The 17326-nt window shown below is 48.7% G+C and overlaps 3 protein-coding genes across 3 annotated transcripts; all 3 read left to right on the top strand.

Moving 5' to 3' along the window:
• Positions 1 to 132: 132 nt before the first annotated feature.
• BC939DRAFT_439341 (uncharacterized protein) lies at positions 133 to 1105 on the top strand. Its single transcript, XM_051553949.1, has one exon. It carries the CDS (start codon positions 608 to 610, stop codon positions 1016 to 1018), a length of 411 nt encoding a protein of 136 aa, XP_051416223.1. The 5' UTR covers positions 133 to 607; the 3' UTR covers positions 1019 to 1105.
• A 6894-nt stretch (positions 1106 to 7999) lies between these two features.
• On the top strand, positions 8000 to 10442 carry BC939DRAFT_489810 (uncharacterized protein; the record flags this gene model as incomplete). Its single annotated transcript, XM_051559429.1, has 3 exons — positions 8000 to 8362; positions 9650 to 9739; positions 9847 to 10442. 3 exons carry the CDS (start codon positions 8000 to 8002, stop codon positions 10075 to 10077), a joined length of 684 nt encoding a protein of 227 aa, XP_051416222.1. The 3' UTR covers positions 10078 to 10442.
• Positions 10443 to 16617: 6175 nt separating this feature from the next.
• On the top strand, positions 16618 to 17058 carry BC939DRAFT_439296 (uncharacterized protein). Its single transcript, XM_051553948.1, has 2 exons — positions 16618 to 16652; positions 16742 to 17058. Exon 2 carries the CDS (start codon positions 16751 to 16753, stop codon positions 17003 to 17005), a length of 255 nt encoding a protein of 84 aa, XP_051416221.1. The 5' UTR covers positions 16618 to 16652; positions 16742 to 16750; the 3' UTR covers positions 17006 to 17058.
• Positions 17059 to 17326: the final 268 nt, after the last annotated feature.

Here is a 17326-nt window from a genome sequence, read left to right as displayed (position 1 = left end):
AATGTATACCCTGCGCAGCCTACAGCAAACTAAAAAGTAAAAAAAAAAAAAACGGCACCCCTTTCTGGGCGTTCCTTTCCTTGCGGTTCCTTGCGGTTCCTTGCGGTTCCTTGCGAGCCGTTCGATTTGTCAGATCTCACGAGCGGGGACTGCTGTTTATGTTCAGGGCACAAACCAAAAGGATCAACTGATCCGAGCAATCTTCTTCACTCTCTTCCATCACTCTCCTCGACAACTCCCTCGCGATCGTCAATCGACTTTCTTGTCAGGTATTGCTGGAACTGGAGGATCTCATCGCGAGACGGCGGTTGTACATTCCTTGGACCTATACCTTGTAGAAAAACTACGACCAGTTTCACACTCCCTCGGAGATACAACAGCAGTGCAACGGCTTGTGGTGTGTACAGGGTCGGCATTAAGGAAAGCAATGTTCTCATAGCTCATTGATATTACGTTTCTCATTCCAATAGACAACGATCAAATCCAGCTGCATCGCATATCGCACTCAACAAAGGATCGCCCGACTTTTTCGCTTTTGAACTCACACCTCCGAGTCAACACACAGGAACACAGACACGCACATATTTATATATATATATCGATAAAGATGTCATTCACCAGCCAAGAAGAAGATGGCAAGGATGTGATCATATTCATGGAGCCCTCCGAAGCGACGACTCCCGATAAGACGTCCTCATCATCAGAATCCAAGGATCAGTCTGCTGCATTTAATCCCGAGACGGGCGAGATCAACTGGGATTGCCCTTGCCTGGGTGGCATGGCCCAGCCTCCATGTGGAGATGCCTTCAAGGAGGCCTTCTCGTGCTTTGTGTACTCGACTGCTGAACCTAAGGGTGTGGACTGTGTGGAAAAGTTCAAGGCGATGCAGGATTGCTTCAGAGCTCACCCCGAGGTCTATGCGGATCAATTGGACGATGACAATGAGGAGGACGACGAAGAGGAAGGAGACGATAAGAAGGAGGATAAGAAGGAGGAGAGCGAGACCAAGAACGTCTAGAACAGCATTTTGCACAAGCATATTTCTATCGGCAACATCACAACTATTATTACCATAAAAATAAAGATTCAACAGCGATCTATCCGCACCATTGATGCCTGATATGAATGACACTGTGCAAGCATAGACATGTGGTGAGGGCAACGAAGATTTGTGTGTGTATGTGTGTAGCCTTGATCATTCTGAAGGGAAAAGGACTAGGTGTGGCGAAGCAAATTTTTGGTCTTTCAGTGCTGTGGCGATGTGCAGGAATGTGGACGGGCTCACGGTATGGCGAATTTTCCCACCGAATCCGTCCACAGATACGACGCAAAGAGTCGACCGAAGTGTGCCATGATATACCCATGCGGGACAGATACGTCCTATTTCCGCGAATGTATAAATATGATCCCATTTCTGCGCTTTCCTTGTCATTACACTTTACTGTGTCTTCATCCACTTTTGTTATCGAATTCCGTCTAGGTCTCGACAAGCCGACTTAGAGGGGTTCAGCCATAATCCAACGGATGATAGCTTCAGGCCATTGCCTGCTCAGGCAGGCCCAAATACCAATTATCCGAATGAATGGTCCCTCTCGTACTAAGTTCGATTACTACTGCAACAACATTTCATCAGTAGAGTAAAACTAACCTGTCTCTTAACGGTCTAGGTACAGCTCATGCTCCCTATAAGTGGGTGCACAATCCAACGTTTACTGAATTCTGTTCCAGTATGGCGAGTGCGTTGTTGGCTGTAGATCTGGTGTTGGTCGCAGCGGCTGTGCTGGTGATGTTGGCCAGGGCCGATGAAGGAAGTTGGGACGATACTCTCCACGAGGGGATTGTTTAGAATCGGGAGTGTGTGCTTCCCTTGCGCGTATTACTTAAGACATCGGGCTGCCATGGCCAGCGTTCACGAGCGCACAATACCCCGAGGCTCTAGCTTGATCTCCTCATTGTTCATCTCTTTTGCTCCCGCTCTTTTGGTCCTTCGAACCCATTGAGTGCTTTAGTTTGTGCTCTTGACCACAGCTTTTAATTTATGAAGTTGTTATAGACAAAGACTGCTCTGTATATTGTCTTCAGAAAGCGCAATCCATGTCCTAAAAGACTTGCACTAAGTAAAAGACAAGACGCCGTTGCTAATACCCTATATGCTCCATCTCCGCGTCTCCAGCAAGCGAAAAGACATTCGCCGAGTCGACCGGCTTTGCTGACTATACAGCGAGGGAACCGGTCGTGGCGACGGTATCCATCATACTGTAGTTTGACGGTACCTTGAGATTATGCGCCACGGATGCCATGCTAATGAGCTTTTGCTTGCCGCGCGGAAGCTCAAAGGCGGAATCGGCTTGCCCACAGCGCCGCGTTGCTCTAATAGACGCATGTTTATCCTGCTTAAGCCTTGCACGTTTTGGATAGAGGTATCTGACACGGTAAGTCTGTCATGCATCGAACTCCAATGCAGGCGTATCTGATAGCGATCCTCCTCCTCTATGACCTGCCACACGCGAATACACTTATTGGAGCAGCCGGTTGCGAAATAGGTGCCGTTTTGAGTAGCGTTCCAGGCGATGCTTGTGATTGATCCATGGAAATCTTCAACAACTGCCAAACATTGACCCGAATTCACATCCCACAGTAGCACCGTCTTGTCATCACTGCCCGAGGCAATCTGCTGGCCGCTTGGTGAATACACCACGCTCATAACTAAGCTGGTATGGCCGCTTAAGATGAGTTCGGGTGCACCAGTTTGCGCATCCCACAGTCGCACCGTATTGTCTATACTTCCCGAGGCGATCTGCTGGCCGCTTGGCGAATACACCACGCTTGTAACTGACCTGGTATGGCCGCTTAAGATGAGACCAGGCGCACCGGTTTGCGCATCCCACAGCCGCACTGTCTTGTCCCGACTTCCCGAGGCGATCTGCTGGCCGCTTGGCGAATATACCACGCTCTCAACATGGTCGGTATGGCCGCTTAGGATTGGACCAGGTGCACCGGTTTGCGCATCCTACAGTCGCACCGTCTCGTCTATACTTCCCGAGGTAATCTGCTGACCGTTGGGCGAATACACTACGCTCGCAACCCGGGAGGTATGGCCACGCAAGGTGTGGGCTTTTGCCCAAGTCGAAGTGTCATACACGCTGATCGTGCCGTTCTCGAGACCTACCGCACAGAACTTCCCATCTGGCGAATACGCGCATGAATTCACCGCGCTACCTTCTAAGAGGTACGGCCATTCGCCAAACTGCACACCTGCCATCTGTACGTTGTTCAAATTGGCCTGGCGCAGCCAAATATTGCGAAGGCTGACTTTTCTCAAATCTGCCCCTTGCAGTTGAGCAGAATCGAATTGACCGCCACTCAAGTCCGCTCCTGGAATCTGGATGCCTTTCAGATCTGCACCGTTAAACGGCATCCCGGCTCTGACCAATATCGTGATCGCATTAGCTGCTGCCTTGCGTGCCTCTTTGTCGATTTTGGAGCATTCGATCGTGGCGAGCAGCTGCTGCTTGAAGAGAGGTTCTTGTTGGACACGCTCTGCCAAAAAGTGCAGAATCGACGGCTCGCCCGCAAAGCTTTCCCGTGCCAAGGGCGAATCGAGCACGGCTTGTTCAATGGCTCCCACGGGTTCCTCTACAGCAGCTTGTTTTTCAAAGCTCATGACGAAATGGACGCTCCCTCGGCGCGGCAGGGCTTGAGATATGGTCGCGCGACTCGTGCTCTCTCCGTCTCGCGGCTCAAACACCGCACGGGCCAAGCAGTATTCCAACAGTGATTTATGGATAAACCGGTACTGATTGCCGCTACGCGTCAGAGGACACGCTTCCAGCAGGAGCTGGTTCTCGTCTTCTCGGGAGAAAAACAGCTCCTTCCACGTCCCTTTGTCCCGTTTGCGAGAATAGGCCACCACTGGATTACCTGCCTGATGTTTGTAGATTGCACTGGCCAAATCCTTGAGAAAATCCATGCCGTCTTGAGTAAAGTCTTCGTCGTTCAGCTTCTCAAAATCTGCCCTTGCTTGAGGGCTCAAGTCTTTGTTCCCAAGCCGCTTCTTGCCGCGCTCCAGCCACTGTTCCATGAACTGGTCATACAACGCGACTCTAGTGACTTGAACGGCCGAGAGGTCTTGTCCTGGATCCACCATGCGCGGCAATACCTCCATCGATAGGGTCAACATAAAGGGGTTCTTGACCAGGCCCTGCATATTGGGAATCAGTTTGAGAGCATTCAAGTAGTCCGCCATCTGCCAAAGCGATCTCGTCGTGGACACATATTTCCTTATGTATTCTTGAATTTGATCCATAGAAAATGGCGCAATGACCGCCTCTTGAAATGCTGGCTCTGCCTGGTGATTGCGATCTGCTGGCTGGAATCGATCACGATAATCGAGGCCAAGGTACTCGCTGCGGCAGCTAATGACCATCTGAGCACTCCATCCTCCCACTTGATTCAGTCGGTTGCTCGTGTACAAGTTGTGTGTCTGCTGGCTCTCATCATACCCGTCACAAATCAAGATGAATTTGCGGTGGCCTTTCAGTTCTCGGATCTGGGGGTCGGCAAAGTCTGCCTTCCGTAGATGTTTGGCGATCAGACCCTGGTCTGGCTTGTCGATTGCGGGTAAGCTAATAAAGAGCGGAATCCTGTCTTCCTTTTTCTTATAGGCATCCCACAAGTCGCACTCGAGCTGCCGGTTAAAGGTCGACTTGCCTCCACCCGAATCGCCCAACAGGAGCATCACCTTACGGTCACTGCTCAGGAAGCCTTCAACTTCTCTTGTCAGGTCGAACAGATTGTCATCGGACGCTTGCAGGTTGGCCTTGGCTTGAAGGGTGATGTACACGGCTTCGCCTCATTCCTTCAATCGTTGCTTTCTCAGTCGTCTCAGGTCGGCTTCAACATCAGGCTTGTTCTGGACAAGATCAAGCAATGATGAAGGCGCGACGGTTGGTAAGGCGACCTGCAGCGGATGTAAACTTCGAGTTTCCTTTAGGCATTCCTGATAAAGAATCCTTTTCGTCTCATCGCCATTCGATTCCAGCTCTTGCAACAAAGATTCGACACCTACACCATGTATCGCATAGACCGCAATAGAATATAGTATAGCTATTAGTGCCTGCTGGGTGATGAACTCCATACTTCATAATAAGGCGAGAGCCTCCCACGTATCCGTTCATCATACATACTTGGAATAGCTGAGCCAAATGTCGAAGCCAACTGCATAAGAACGTGAAGGATCCATTGCTTGACGAGGGCCTGCTGGCCCCACACCGCATCGCTTCGGTACATCTCGCCCAGAAACGCAACAGCGCCTTGGCGAGACTCGATGTCCCACAGTGGATTGGCGGCAAGGTCCTCCAGGCGCTGACATACTCCTAGTTGAAAGGCTAGATCACGCCGGCAAGGCGCTTCACAGACCAAGGTCTTGAACTTGGCGAGTTGGCCGTCCCGAAGCAGCGTGTCTGTTCCGCGCAGTGCTGTGTACCAGGCACGTTTCCGGTTGAAGCTGAGACCGACCTCAAGGGATTCCAACAGTCCCTGTCCATTCTCGGCCAGTGCACTCACACTTTCATAACCGATTTTCGCTACCTGGATCACCTTTCCCAGTCCCTCTTGAAGATGTCCGAGTCCTGTGATGAAGCCGTTGACGTCCAGACCTTTTACGGCGCTGACTAGCCCGAGACCCCCTTCAAAACAATTTCAGTGCGCCGCATCGTTGCTTACCAGGGTGATTCGTTGTCTGGGACGCACTGCAGCGCCTGGAAGGCATAGGCAGCCTGATACACCAAGTAAGGGTCGCTGCTACCTTGCAGCTCATTCAAATAGGCAGAGAGTGGTTCGTGCAGCTCTACACGCTTTAAGCCTGAGACCTTGGTATCGGCCATGGCATCCAGGACATTGGACACTGCGAGTGTCAGCTGGTAGATGTGTGCCGGAGACTGATTGTGAGTGTCTTGTAGGCGGGTGTTGAGGATACGTAGGATCGTAACTAGGTCATCAGTGTCGAGGTAACCGGGGGAAGCACCTTGCATTAGTTGCGCTAGTCCCTTGATAGAATGGATATCCAGCAAGCTGGACTGTTCGATGCCATTGACAAAGAGCATGAGTAAATGTTGAAAATCATCCTTCTCGAGAACCGGGCCCAGGTATACGACCTCTGCGATGGCCTTGGCATCCTTGAGCTCATCGCGAGTGAATGCTCGGACCACATCTGTCGCCAGCGTCCTGAGTCTCTCCTTCTCCTCTGCATTCTTCTCTGTGGATTTCACCCAGTTTCCTGCGGCTGGTTCAAAGACCTCTTCGGGCGACGGCGTCACTTGCAGAAGGCCAAGGCAGTAGGCGAGCTGGGATGTACCGCTGAGCCGCTCATCTGCCTCTGGTAACGCGATCTTGACGGTTGGCTGACGCATGTCGTCAGGAAAGATATCCTTAGGGACCCGTGCCATGTCGCGGCAGGCGCTGTCGGTGGCAGATGAACTTACAGGACCTGGATCCTTTGTAGGACGCACATGGCTGTCCAAGTCAGAGGACAGACAACAAAGTGAGAGATGCATTAGGTGCGACGTACGATATAGCCGGCTAATGCGAAGAGATAGAGAACAGGTACCTGTCACTTACCCCCATTTTTCTGCCCTCTTGTAGCTGACCTGTGCCATTTCACTATATCCTAAGCTCTCCAATAGGTTGGCGTGCTCGAGGCAGGCGCCGGCGAATCCATCGCGCAGAGCTCGATCCTCGACGGACAGGGGAATTGTAAGAGTCTTTTTCGCAGCTCTTTTCATCCGGGATAAAGCAATTTCTCGATCCTTGGTTTTGCGCGCATTCTCCACGTAGATTTTGGTGAGCTCCAGTTCCTTTTGTGGTGAGAGAGCCTTTCGCGGTGACGAAAAATTTCTGCCAAACATGTTGCTTCTCTGAGGGGATTTCTCCTGTTATCATAGGGTAGATGGCGGCAATATTAGTGACCTTATGGTCGATTGATATTTCTGTGCGAGTAGCCAGTATACGTACTTATACTTGACAAACACTTCAGTAATGTAATGGGGACCAATAAGTCGCCGTGGGCTGGTATACTGCAGACGTAGTGGCAGCAGAATGAGCTATCGTAAATAAAAACATTAATATTCATTGCAGCTACATGAACTAGATCATATGTGGCTGCTCGGCCGGATAATGGCGCCCCACTTCGGAAGTGTCTATTCGACTCTTGTTTCCTTTGATTGGAGTCCTGAAGATTTGTCCTCCTCGTGCCTCCTAACAGCGATGCCAACTGCCCATCGTGAAGCATGAAGGATTAATAACCTTAAAGCATGCCTATAGGCTGCCATCGACTGACAAGAAATAGTGCCTCACCTCAACAGGAATCTGTTTCTCGGGTCCTTTCACCAGCCGAGGAGATGGTCCGTCCCTGCACAATGTTCTCTACTCCAATTCTTTGTTTAGGACGGTCTTCACACGAACAAGGCGGTCGAGTGGACTGGTATTCGCTTCCCTCGTCACTTCTAGCAGAGATTCCTGTGATCATGAAAGAAGCAATTATTATCCATTGCACATGAATGGCTGCTCTCCTGATCTCGGTCACTCTAACATTAGCACTCTTGACTCGACTGTGGTTGTTCAGGCATATTTGGCTTTGGCAGATAAACTGCGTCTTTGTTACCAATGAGTCGCCGCTGAACTGTGCTAATTGAGATCGAGCATAGACGTACGAGAGACAGACAGAAGAGCTAGAAAAAAATGAGACAGTTCCTGATGGATTGAAGGAGGGTGAATCTGGGAAGAAAGGAAAGTGGGAACGTGCGAAAAGAGAGGAAACGAGTGCAAAGACACACATTCATCGTTGCAAACGGAGCCATGAAGTCAGATTACTCCCTCGCCCTCGTGTAACATGTAATGGGCTCTGGGATGCAAAGGAGAGAAAGAAAACAAGAGTACCGAACTCTAACATCAATGTTCCTTGTGTGCCCAAGGTTGATTGACATCCAATGAGTTTGCAGCGATGATTTCCCCTCCATCGTACACCGGACCGGTTGCTGTCCTTTCGGAGGACATTATCACCCTTACCTATTTCAGGACTACCAAAGCATCAGAATGGAGTTTGGAAGGGTTCCTCGCCTCCACGCGACTCACTGAGTTAGTGTTTATGTCGAGTCTGAAGGACATCGCACGGATCAAACGTTTGCCATCTGAGATTCAGATTTTCGCGAAGAGGCTGGAAGACTACTATGACGGCGTCTTCCAAGAAGAGGTCATTGAAGTCGCGAAAAACAATGCCCGCAAGAATGTCAACCGCACGCTTTTAAGTGGAAAAGAACATGTACTGCTACAGAGCTATGTGGATGACACTCTTGAAAGAGACAAGGTAAACTGTTGAGATGGATTGAACACTTCAATTCGCTCAAGTGTTAACGAGTTTATTGATTTTTTCTTTTAATGTTATTGCCTACAAGTGCGTGTCGAACCTTAGAAAGCGGTCGAAGTCTTCCCCATGGGAAGAAGAGTCAGTCATTCCGATATCACCGCAAGCAAAAGCTGCCTATGGTAATTGAAGATTCTCCCAACGCGAATGAAGCCGTTAACTTGCTAAGGTTCTTGTCAATAACGTTTATCCCAAATTTCAACAGAGGAAAGAAGGACAGTAAGAAGCGTAGCATCGACTACAGCGACATCAATATCAAAAAGGGAGTTTTTTTTCTTGCTACTGTTAGCATTAATGTTGTTGCTGAAACTTATAGCTAACATTATCACTTCAGTTAGAGGTTGCATGTGGCTCTCCCTCTTGGATAACATTTTTTGTCATGAGATAATTATTTAATTTTACCCGCAACTCCTGTTCAGGTATATAGCGTTATAAGGTGCTCTTGATGCATTTTTTATAGATCGAAGTTGATCAAAAGCCAATCGTTAACTTGCTCCCGTTATTCTGTTTCATAACAATTTTTATGTTTGAAGCCTGCGCCTGTGTCCCCCTCGCGTCCATCATTTCAGGGGCCAGCATCTGTCCATGATACCTACGCGCTTTGCCATCATGTCCTGAGCACGAATTTCAGGGTTTCCTGCAAGAGCGCGTTCCAGTCATACGTCAAAAGCTTATCAGAGATTGCCAAGAACGTGGCGATTGAACGTAATATCAGAGAGAGTCAGCGAACAGCGTTTCCGCTATCCGTGAACCATGTTTCCGTACAAAATGGAGCATGAAATAGTGGAGGCTGCAATTCTCCGGAAGCGGTTGTTGGAGTCGCAGGACACCCACCGTTCAAAGCACTTGCGCATGGATTTGTACAACGACCCAGGACCTACACAACATGAACAGTTTGTGGCATAGACTACTGCCTATTTTCCACGCTGCCTCTGTGTGCGATAGCTAGACTGGGTCCAGAAATTAACTTAAGCCGCCGAGCAATAATTAATCGTTCGGACGCTGTAATTAAAGATCTCTCTCTCTCTTGTTCTCATTGACTCTGGACTACAGCCATATCCTTCAACTCCTACTTCGAATGCCCCTAGGGGATGGCCAATACTGGCCTTCTCGCTGTCCTTTGACACAATCCGTCCCTCGACATCACCAAACAGATCCAAAAAAGATGCCCGTCCCCCGCTCCGCTCCGTCATCAAGGCTGCAGAAAAATAATACAAATTCACTTCCCAGACTGCTGAAAAGAGGTACTGGACCCTGTGTCGTGAATCCGAATGGGTGGCAGAGCAGGAGCAAGCCGTAATCAGGGCCAAGAAGGACAAGGTAGATAAGCAAGCCAAGGACGAGTTCCGAGTCGTAAAAGAAGAGGCCACACATGCGCATGTTTGAGCTGTGCTGGAGACTGTTCGAATACGATCTTGGATTTCAAGGAAATGCAGCAGCAAGAGGGAGTATCTCAATCATCTTCGACCATGATTCCTGGCTATACGATTCTAAAGGCAGGTCCCGAGATCAAGGAGTGGGTGGACTATGCGATCGAAATCTTGCAGCCTTATAAGTCTAAGGACCGGGTTCGACAAAAAGCTTTTGAAGGAGATCTTCGATCAGATCACAGCGCGTCAGATGCGAGATCGACAGGACGCGCTGTATCGGGCGGTTGAATTTCATGCGGATCTGGACCGGCAACTTCTGGAAATGCAACAGCCGCAGGAGCAAGGGATGGAAGAGTAGGGACAGGAGCTTGGGCAGGTGCTGGAGCAGACTCGGATAATATTGCTTCTTCATCGTACGGAGCAGTGGTCGGACCAGTAGGCATCGACGGAGATATTGACTATAGTTTGACTGATAAACAAGATGGAGAAAGTAGCATGAAGGAGCGGAATTAACGCTTTTGATGACAGGACACGATTACTCCTCCCATACGATTTAATCACCATCGGCCCTGGCTCTCGATAGCATGCTCGTTCGTAAAACAGAAAAGAAAGGAAAGCGCGCGCGCTCCTGCGCGAGAAGATGTGTAGAGGATAATAGAAAATTACTTTCTTGGTAGATGTATGATGAGCATGTACTTGTGCGTCATGTATGCATGCCATGCAGCCCAACCATGGTAATTAAGATGCCGACATCTTGCCCTGAATAGACCAAGGAATTACCTTTACGTTTCTCAGCCGACAAAAATAAGGGACATCCCTATTTTTTTTGTCGATTGCGACGTTTATCCTGTCGATCGTAGATGTCCCCGATTGCACTACGCGGCAACATATTATTATTATTATTATTTTTTTTTTTTTTTTTTTTTAAAAAAAAAGGACGACGTATAAAGGAGGACTGGTAAAGATCGCATGAAGTTAGATGTTGGGGAAAGGCTGTTCCCGTTCGATCATGCATATCCCGATTCCGCCGCCCCGCTTTTCTGCTTTTTGAGAGACAAAATAAGCGTTTGTCAGCATCCTTCTCAAACCCCCTGGATACCCTAGATGCATAACATCTTGCATATTTGGTGCTAGCGTCCATCTCATTTGCCTTGTATCCTGCATCAGTGGGCGGGATCGCTTGGGAAGGGAGTCTTGGCAGAGAAAGAAAACACAATGGAAAAAAAAAAGCGCGATGGGACAGGTCAAGTCGTAACCCAAACATCCTGTGTGTCCCTCAAATTCTGGTTCAACTGCTTTATGACTCAACGTGTATTTTACGCCTTCAGTTTTCTTTCTTTTTTATAGAAGATTCACATGCGTTGTCATAGTGTCGTGCATGTACATCCACACGATATATTATAGGGTACCAAATTCATGCGGTGTCTTCGCTATTCTCTGGAGTTGCTAAGGGAAGAATATTATTTACTATTGTTATGAAAGCCGACTTGGGACGCGTTCTTCCCATAAAATACGCGCGCTTGAAAAGCATAATCGTGCAGCAACAATGCAAATTTTATTTGGCGTAAAAATAACAGAGAGGCAGGGTCCAAATAAAAAATATGCCATGCTAGCGTATTGCATGGGTCGGCAACTATAGACGTGAGCTGTCATCACAATCATTATAGCTACCGTCTCAATTGGCTATGGAATCGATTCATTCGGCTATGAAGCGCCAGAGGGGGCCGATGTGCTCTAAGAATATCGCGTCTAAGAATATGACTGCGATTTAAAACAGAGAGGGGCGATACGATTGTCCACCGAAGATCAACAAAAGATCGGATGTCTTCAGGAGAAAAAAAAAAACACGCGCGTAAACAAGGTTATCAAGCAAAATAACAAACAGCCGATAGCAATGCTGCAGGAACGCATCGCGACATGTGAGACCCCCCACTCGCCCTGTTCGTTCGCTTTAATCCCATTATTTGATTATCAGGCCGTCGCTCCCTGAAAATCATAGTTAGACTATGTGTATATAGCGTGTACAAGAATGCAAGGAGCAAGACCCAACTTTCAAATAATTCACATCGCCGAATAAATTGCTCCGCTTGTAGAACTCCATTGTCCAGTAGATTGAGAGTAGAATGAGCACAAACGATTTCTTTTGCTGGTGCTTGGTTAGCCATGGTCCGTCACTAGGCTGGAGAATGCACATTTTTCATTCTTATATTTACTGAACTCTCTAGAACATGTTCTACACTGGATGCTGCGACAGGGCACGGTCGTCCATAGGATGTCGGGAGATAGTGTGCTTTTCTATCTCTGACGGGATGAATGGAGCGAAGAACCGCTGCGGTCACGGTCAGAGAACCTATTTTTTTACTCCGGCCGTTGGCTACAGCCTTTATTCACAGAGTAGATTCGGGAGTCACTCCATGCGCTATCTCACTTGCTCCATCCTGTTTACACATGTATTACATGGCATCAAGGTGTTTTTTTTTTTTTGCATGGTTGCACACGTTAACGGGGGTTGGTTTCAGAGAGGGGAGTTATTTCGCCTTTCGTTTTTCTTGGGGCCTATTGGGCATTGCTATGCTGCTTGTTGTTGTCAACTCTGTTGGGCGCATATGCGTTGTCTCAGCGGGACAAAATATCCAGCGCGCCCACATATTGACAGATACATTATCCGAGGGCGGGAGCGTGAGCAAACTTTTCGCATTGTATCTTAACGGCCACTGATTGCAATTGTTTTGTTCTCTCGCATGAAAACTGATGAGATGAACAGATGGGAAGATGAAGAATAAAACAAGAGCGAGGCTCTGGGTATCCTTCAAGCATCTCTGTTCAGTTACACCGGACAAGTATTTGGTATTGCTGCCCGCCCCAATTTTGTATTTTTTTATCTCGGCTATTCATAGACGACAGACCAAGGCGATGAAGGTACCATGGCATCGAGAGGTCGATGAGAAATGCCTTGAGCTCTAATGAAAGCCCATTATTGCTGCAAAATTGAGGGCCGAGATGCTTCGACTTTACAAACCTACGCGGTGAAATCCTGTAAACATCTCTCAAGACTAGAGGTTGAAAGTGAGCAATTGTGCGGACTACATGCGCTAGATACCCAAGTCGCAAATGTTCTTCTACTGTCATCTTCTGCCCTCAACTCACTCGAGGATACCGATGACGAGGGATATGTCCTTCGTTCGCTGTTGTTCTCTGTGCGCAGGAGAGAGTGAGTACATTCCCAATGCGACTAACGTCCTTAAAATTCATTTCGTGCGTGAACACGCGCATCTGCGCTGTTTCGGGGTCGTTCCTTTTGTTTTCGAAAGACGTGCTAAAGAAAACACGGTTACATCCCCCGTTTTTTTTTCTTTTTTTCTTGGCAAAGATGCATGAGAATGTCATGGTAATGCCCATTCGCCGAAACCAAGTTGTCCGATAGAGAGAGGCAAGGCAGCCGGAAAGAGGGGCGCGGTTGCATGGCGATGCACGTTCGGACGAATGGGTGGTTGAAGGTTCTGTAATGTGCGTGTATTTGTTTGTTTGCTTGTCTGCTTGTTTGTTTGTGGGACATCGTCTGTCCCATCTACTGCGCGCCCATACCTTTCGGCAGCATGCTTTGTCTGGTTTTTCTTTTTTGCTCTTGTGTTTGTGCCTCTGTCTGCGAAAAAGAAAACTGTATATTTGCCCTCGATTGTTTTGATTTGGGCGTTCGAGTGCTTTGTTGAATGTCACCCCCGTTTTGTATCTTCTATTCGCATCACGTTTATAGTACATACATTCAGTAAACCACCTCTCTGTCCGATTGTCTATTCGCTGCCCTCCCAATCGCTCGCAATTGACAGCGCGTTCCCCGATGGACATCTTTACCCATTAGTCTGTCTGTCTTTTTTTTGCTTTCGTTGTCTGCAAGATGAAGAATAGAGTAAGGGGATCGATCTCTGTCTTTCTATCCAAGTCCGCCTAGGTAGGTCATTGTCAGGTCGATCAATTGACCTACTGGTATCAGGTCGTTTTGCGCTGCATTGCTGTCCGATTCTTCGGCTAGTACTTTTTACCCTTCCCGCGTCATCCTGTTGGGTTCTCATCTTTTTTTTTTTTTCCTTACCCTCTTTTTTTTTTTTATTGTTTGTTACTTTATTTAAATAGGATGCATATTCACCAATTAACTAACCCCTTTGCAGAGGGTTCGCCTGCATTTCTGCGTGCAACCCAGCAGAAAGAACTCTGTTCGCACTATATTGTTCGGCAACTCTGTCTTGTTCGTGTACTACTTACTTTCTTTTACCGCTCGTCCGACTGGTCCAATAGATTGCGATCAAAAGGCGACAAGGAGTAGAGACCAAGAGAAAGGAAGAGTACGAAAGAAAGGCTGCATCCGTGTTTGCTCGTGCATTGACATCGGATACATAGTCCATCTACCTTTCCCTGTGCATGTCCGGTCCTGGGTGTGCTCTTATGCCCCCTGGACCCACCTCTCCTGTCCACCTTGGTTTTTCTCTTGGCTGCTGGCTCTTCGCATAATTAGATTATTGTATGTTCCACAAACGAGTGCTGTGCTTTTAGGCCTGCTCCCGACTTGCGCTGCTCCCACGCATGTCAGGATATCATCCGACCGTCGCCTCAGTCGTCCTGCTGTGTCTATTGTGTTGTTGTCGTCTATGGACTATCATGTCTTGACTCGCTCTCCCGCCTCTTCTTTTTTTTTTTTTTTTCCTTTTCTCCTATTAGTACCCCATTTTTTTGGTCGCTTCTTTTTTTTTTTTTCTATTTCACACTCACTTGATAGCACTTCTTCTCTAGCCTTACTCCATTCTTCTTTTTGCTTTTAGCCATCCTTTCATTCTCACTCACTCTTCATCCTCACTCCAGCATTCTCATTACTCCTTCGGGGTCTCATTCTGCTCATTCTACCTCATTTGCATCACCCTAAATTTGTTGGCAACTCAATTTCATTTCTTCCTTTCCTGCTGGCTTGTGCTCTTCACACTTCGGGCACCTATTTTTTATTTTTTTTTTAAAAAAAAAAACGCACAGCAAATCCAGACACTCTTTTCGCGTCCTTTTCCTCTTACACACATCCCATGGCGGCCACCGCATATTCGCACCCGGCATCTCGAGCTTCCCATTTGAACCAGTACCACTTGAGCCATCCTCGCCACGAACAGGAGAAGCAGAAGCTCCAGACGCACGTCTCCTACCATTACAGCAGCCACACCCAGCGCACTAATCAACCCAGTCCTATCCCTTACCCTTCGTCCTCGCCGTCGTCATCCTCCGTGAACAGATCAGAACCTATGCCGGAGGACCTACAGGAGTACTCCTTACCAATGCCAGTAGCGCATCATCGCACCCCGCCTTCTCATTCACGCTCCCCTCCATCGCCTGCTCACCTGCCTTCATCCCCTACGACCTATCCGAGCAAGCGCACCTTCAGCCCGCCTGTCAATTCCCGCTACCACCCTACTGAACGCGATAACACCTACCCTCAGTCGTTGTTCCCTTACCCACAGCGCGTTCAGCCACAGCATCATCGCCGTCAGTATCCGTACCAGCAGCAACAGCAACAGGCAAGCGAGGCGGTCCTGCATCAACAGCGTAACCAGCAACAAATGTTAGCGACCGCAGCTGAACAATATTACCACCAACAATCGCGCAGAACATCGGCCGCCCCATCCATGACCTCCTCGCCTTCGTTCTCGGCGTCGTCGGTCCCATCGCCAAGGACACCTCCAAGGTCGCTTACGTCCACGCATAGTTTCCCCACGCACCCTACTAATCGGAACGTCGATGCACCAAAAAACAATGGTGAAAACGGAATTAATTTCGATGAAAGGCCTTTGGAGAGGCCGTCCTCGTCCATAAGATCTCGATCGCTCTCGTCCTCCTGCTCAATGTCAATAGACGAAGGCGCACCACGCTCATCCTCGCCTTCGTCTTTTTACTTGGCCACGGATGAAGAAACCTTCAAAAAGGATTCAGACACCTCGATACCCAAACTAGCCTGCCCTGACCAACGCTGCCGCAAGCTCCACTACACGCAACAAGATCTCCAAAGGCACGTACGCAACCACAATCGATCGTCCGAGAGGTATATATGTTCCATGCCGGGTTGCTGCGTCGTCCTGAGCTCGAAGCAAACTTTGAACGCTCATCTACGACTGTGCAAAGAGAAGGCGTCCGGGGGGGTCCACGCTTGCCCCGAAACCGGTTGCAACTCCTCCTATACAACCAGCGATAACCTGCTACGCCATCGAATCAAGCATCAACGCGGTCTGGTCGGTCTCAAGTACCCATGCACCTGGCCAGGGTGCGGTAAGGTTCTGGCGACGCCCAAGAGCCGCAAGGATCACCTGCAGATCCATGCCGAGAGGAATGCGGGCATCACGCTGTACTGTCCTGTCGAAGGGTGCAAAAAATCCTTTGGCACACATCGGTGTCTTCGAGCTCACGAGCTGAGGTGCAGGCAGGTCAAGTCCGGCGAGCGACTGCCTTGTCCGGTAGAAGGTTGCAATGCCACGTTCGGCAGCACGGACTATGTGCGCCGACATGTGCTTGATCACGAGAAGGGACTCATCGGAGTCGAATTTCGGTGCGACTTTGAGGATTGTCAGGCTGTTCTGGCCAACCCGTTGACGCTTCAACGGCACAAGCAACTGCATGAGGAGCAGACACTCGGGTTTGAATGGCGGTGCCTTGTTGAGACATGTGGGAAGCTGTACTCGGGTAGCAAACAGTTGACGGATCACCAAGGGCGGATCCACAAGGACCTGGGGCCAGGTCATAAGTTTCCTTGTCCATACAAAAAATGTGAGGACATGTTTGATTGCCAGCGATCTGCGTACAAGCATCTACCGTGTCTCAAAGTAATCCAGACAGATGTATGTCTGTTGAGCTGTCTCGTTTCTCTTGCCTTTGGCCACGTAAAAGTCAGTGCTTGGTTTCTCACCACTTTCCTTTTTTTTTTTAGAAGTTTACGATGCTTGAACGGCAGCAGCAACAGCAGCAGGAAATGGAGGAAGAGGGGACGCAACAGAAGCCGTCGCACTCAACGACATGTCCGTTCGACGATTGTACAATCCTTATTCCGGATGAAAAGCTGTTGGATGGGCATATATTTATGCACAACGCGCTCACGACCCGGCCTCCCTATCCATGTTTTGAGGAGGAATGCTCCAGCTTCTTCGACACCAAGAGCGGCATCCTTGCCCACGCCCTCACTCATAAGAAGTAGGGTTATAGCAGAACATGGCTACAATAGAACATAATGTATAACAGTAGCAATACAAACAAAAACGAGTACAGATATTGTTTCCGCCTGCTGTTTAGGCTTGTTTGTTATTGTTGTGGTTGTGATTGTTGTTTTTTTGTTGTCGCGCCCACGATTATTCAATGAACATCTACTCCGTACCATTCGTTCTTCTGTAGGCGTAGACGCTTAAGAGCTCCTGAGCGTGCAGCATTTTACTGATTCCTTGAACGCAAATTTTCTGTATCGTAGTGGAGTAAAAGTCTACGGAAGAGAGGCTGAAAAGATATAGATGATACACGGTAT

The sequence above is a fragment of the Gamsiella multidivaricata genome, assembly GCF_025024155.1.
Source record: "Gamsiella multidivaricata strain RSA 2152 chromosome Unknown BC939scaffold_7, whole genome shotgun sequence".
NCBI lineage: Eukaryota > Fungi > Mortierellomycota > Mortierellomycetes > Mortierellales > Mortierellaceae > Gamsiella > Gamsiella multidivaricata.
The sequence above is the reverse complement of the archived record's forward strand: the minus strand, read 5'-3'. Positions and strand labels throughout refer to the sequence as shown.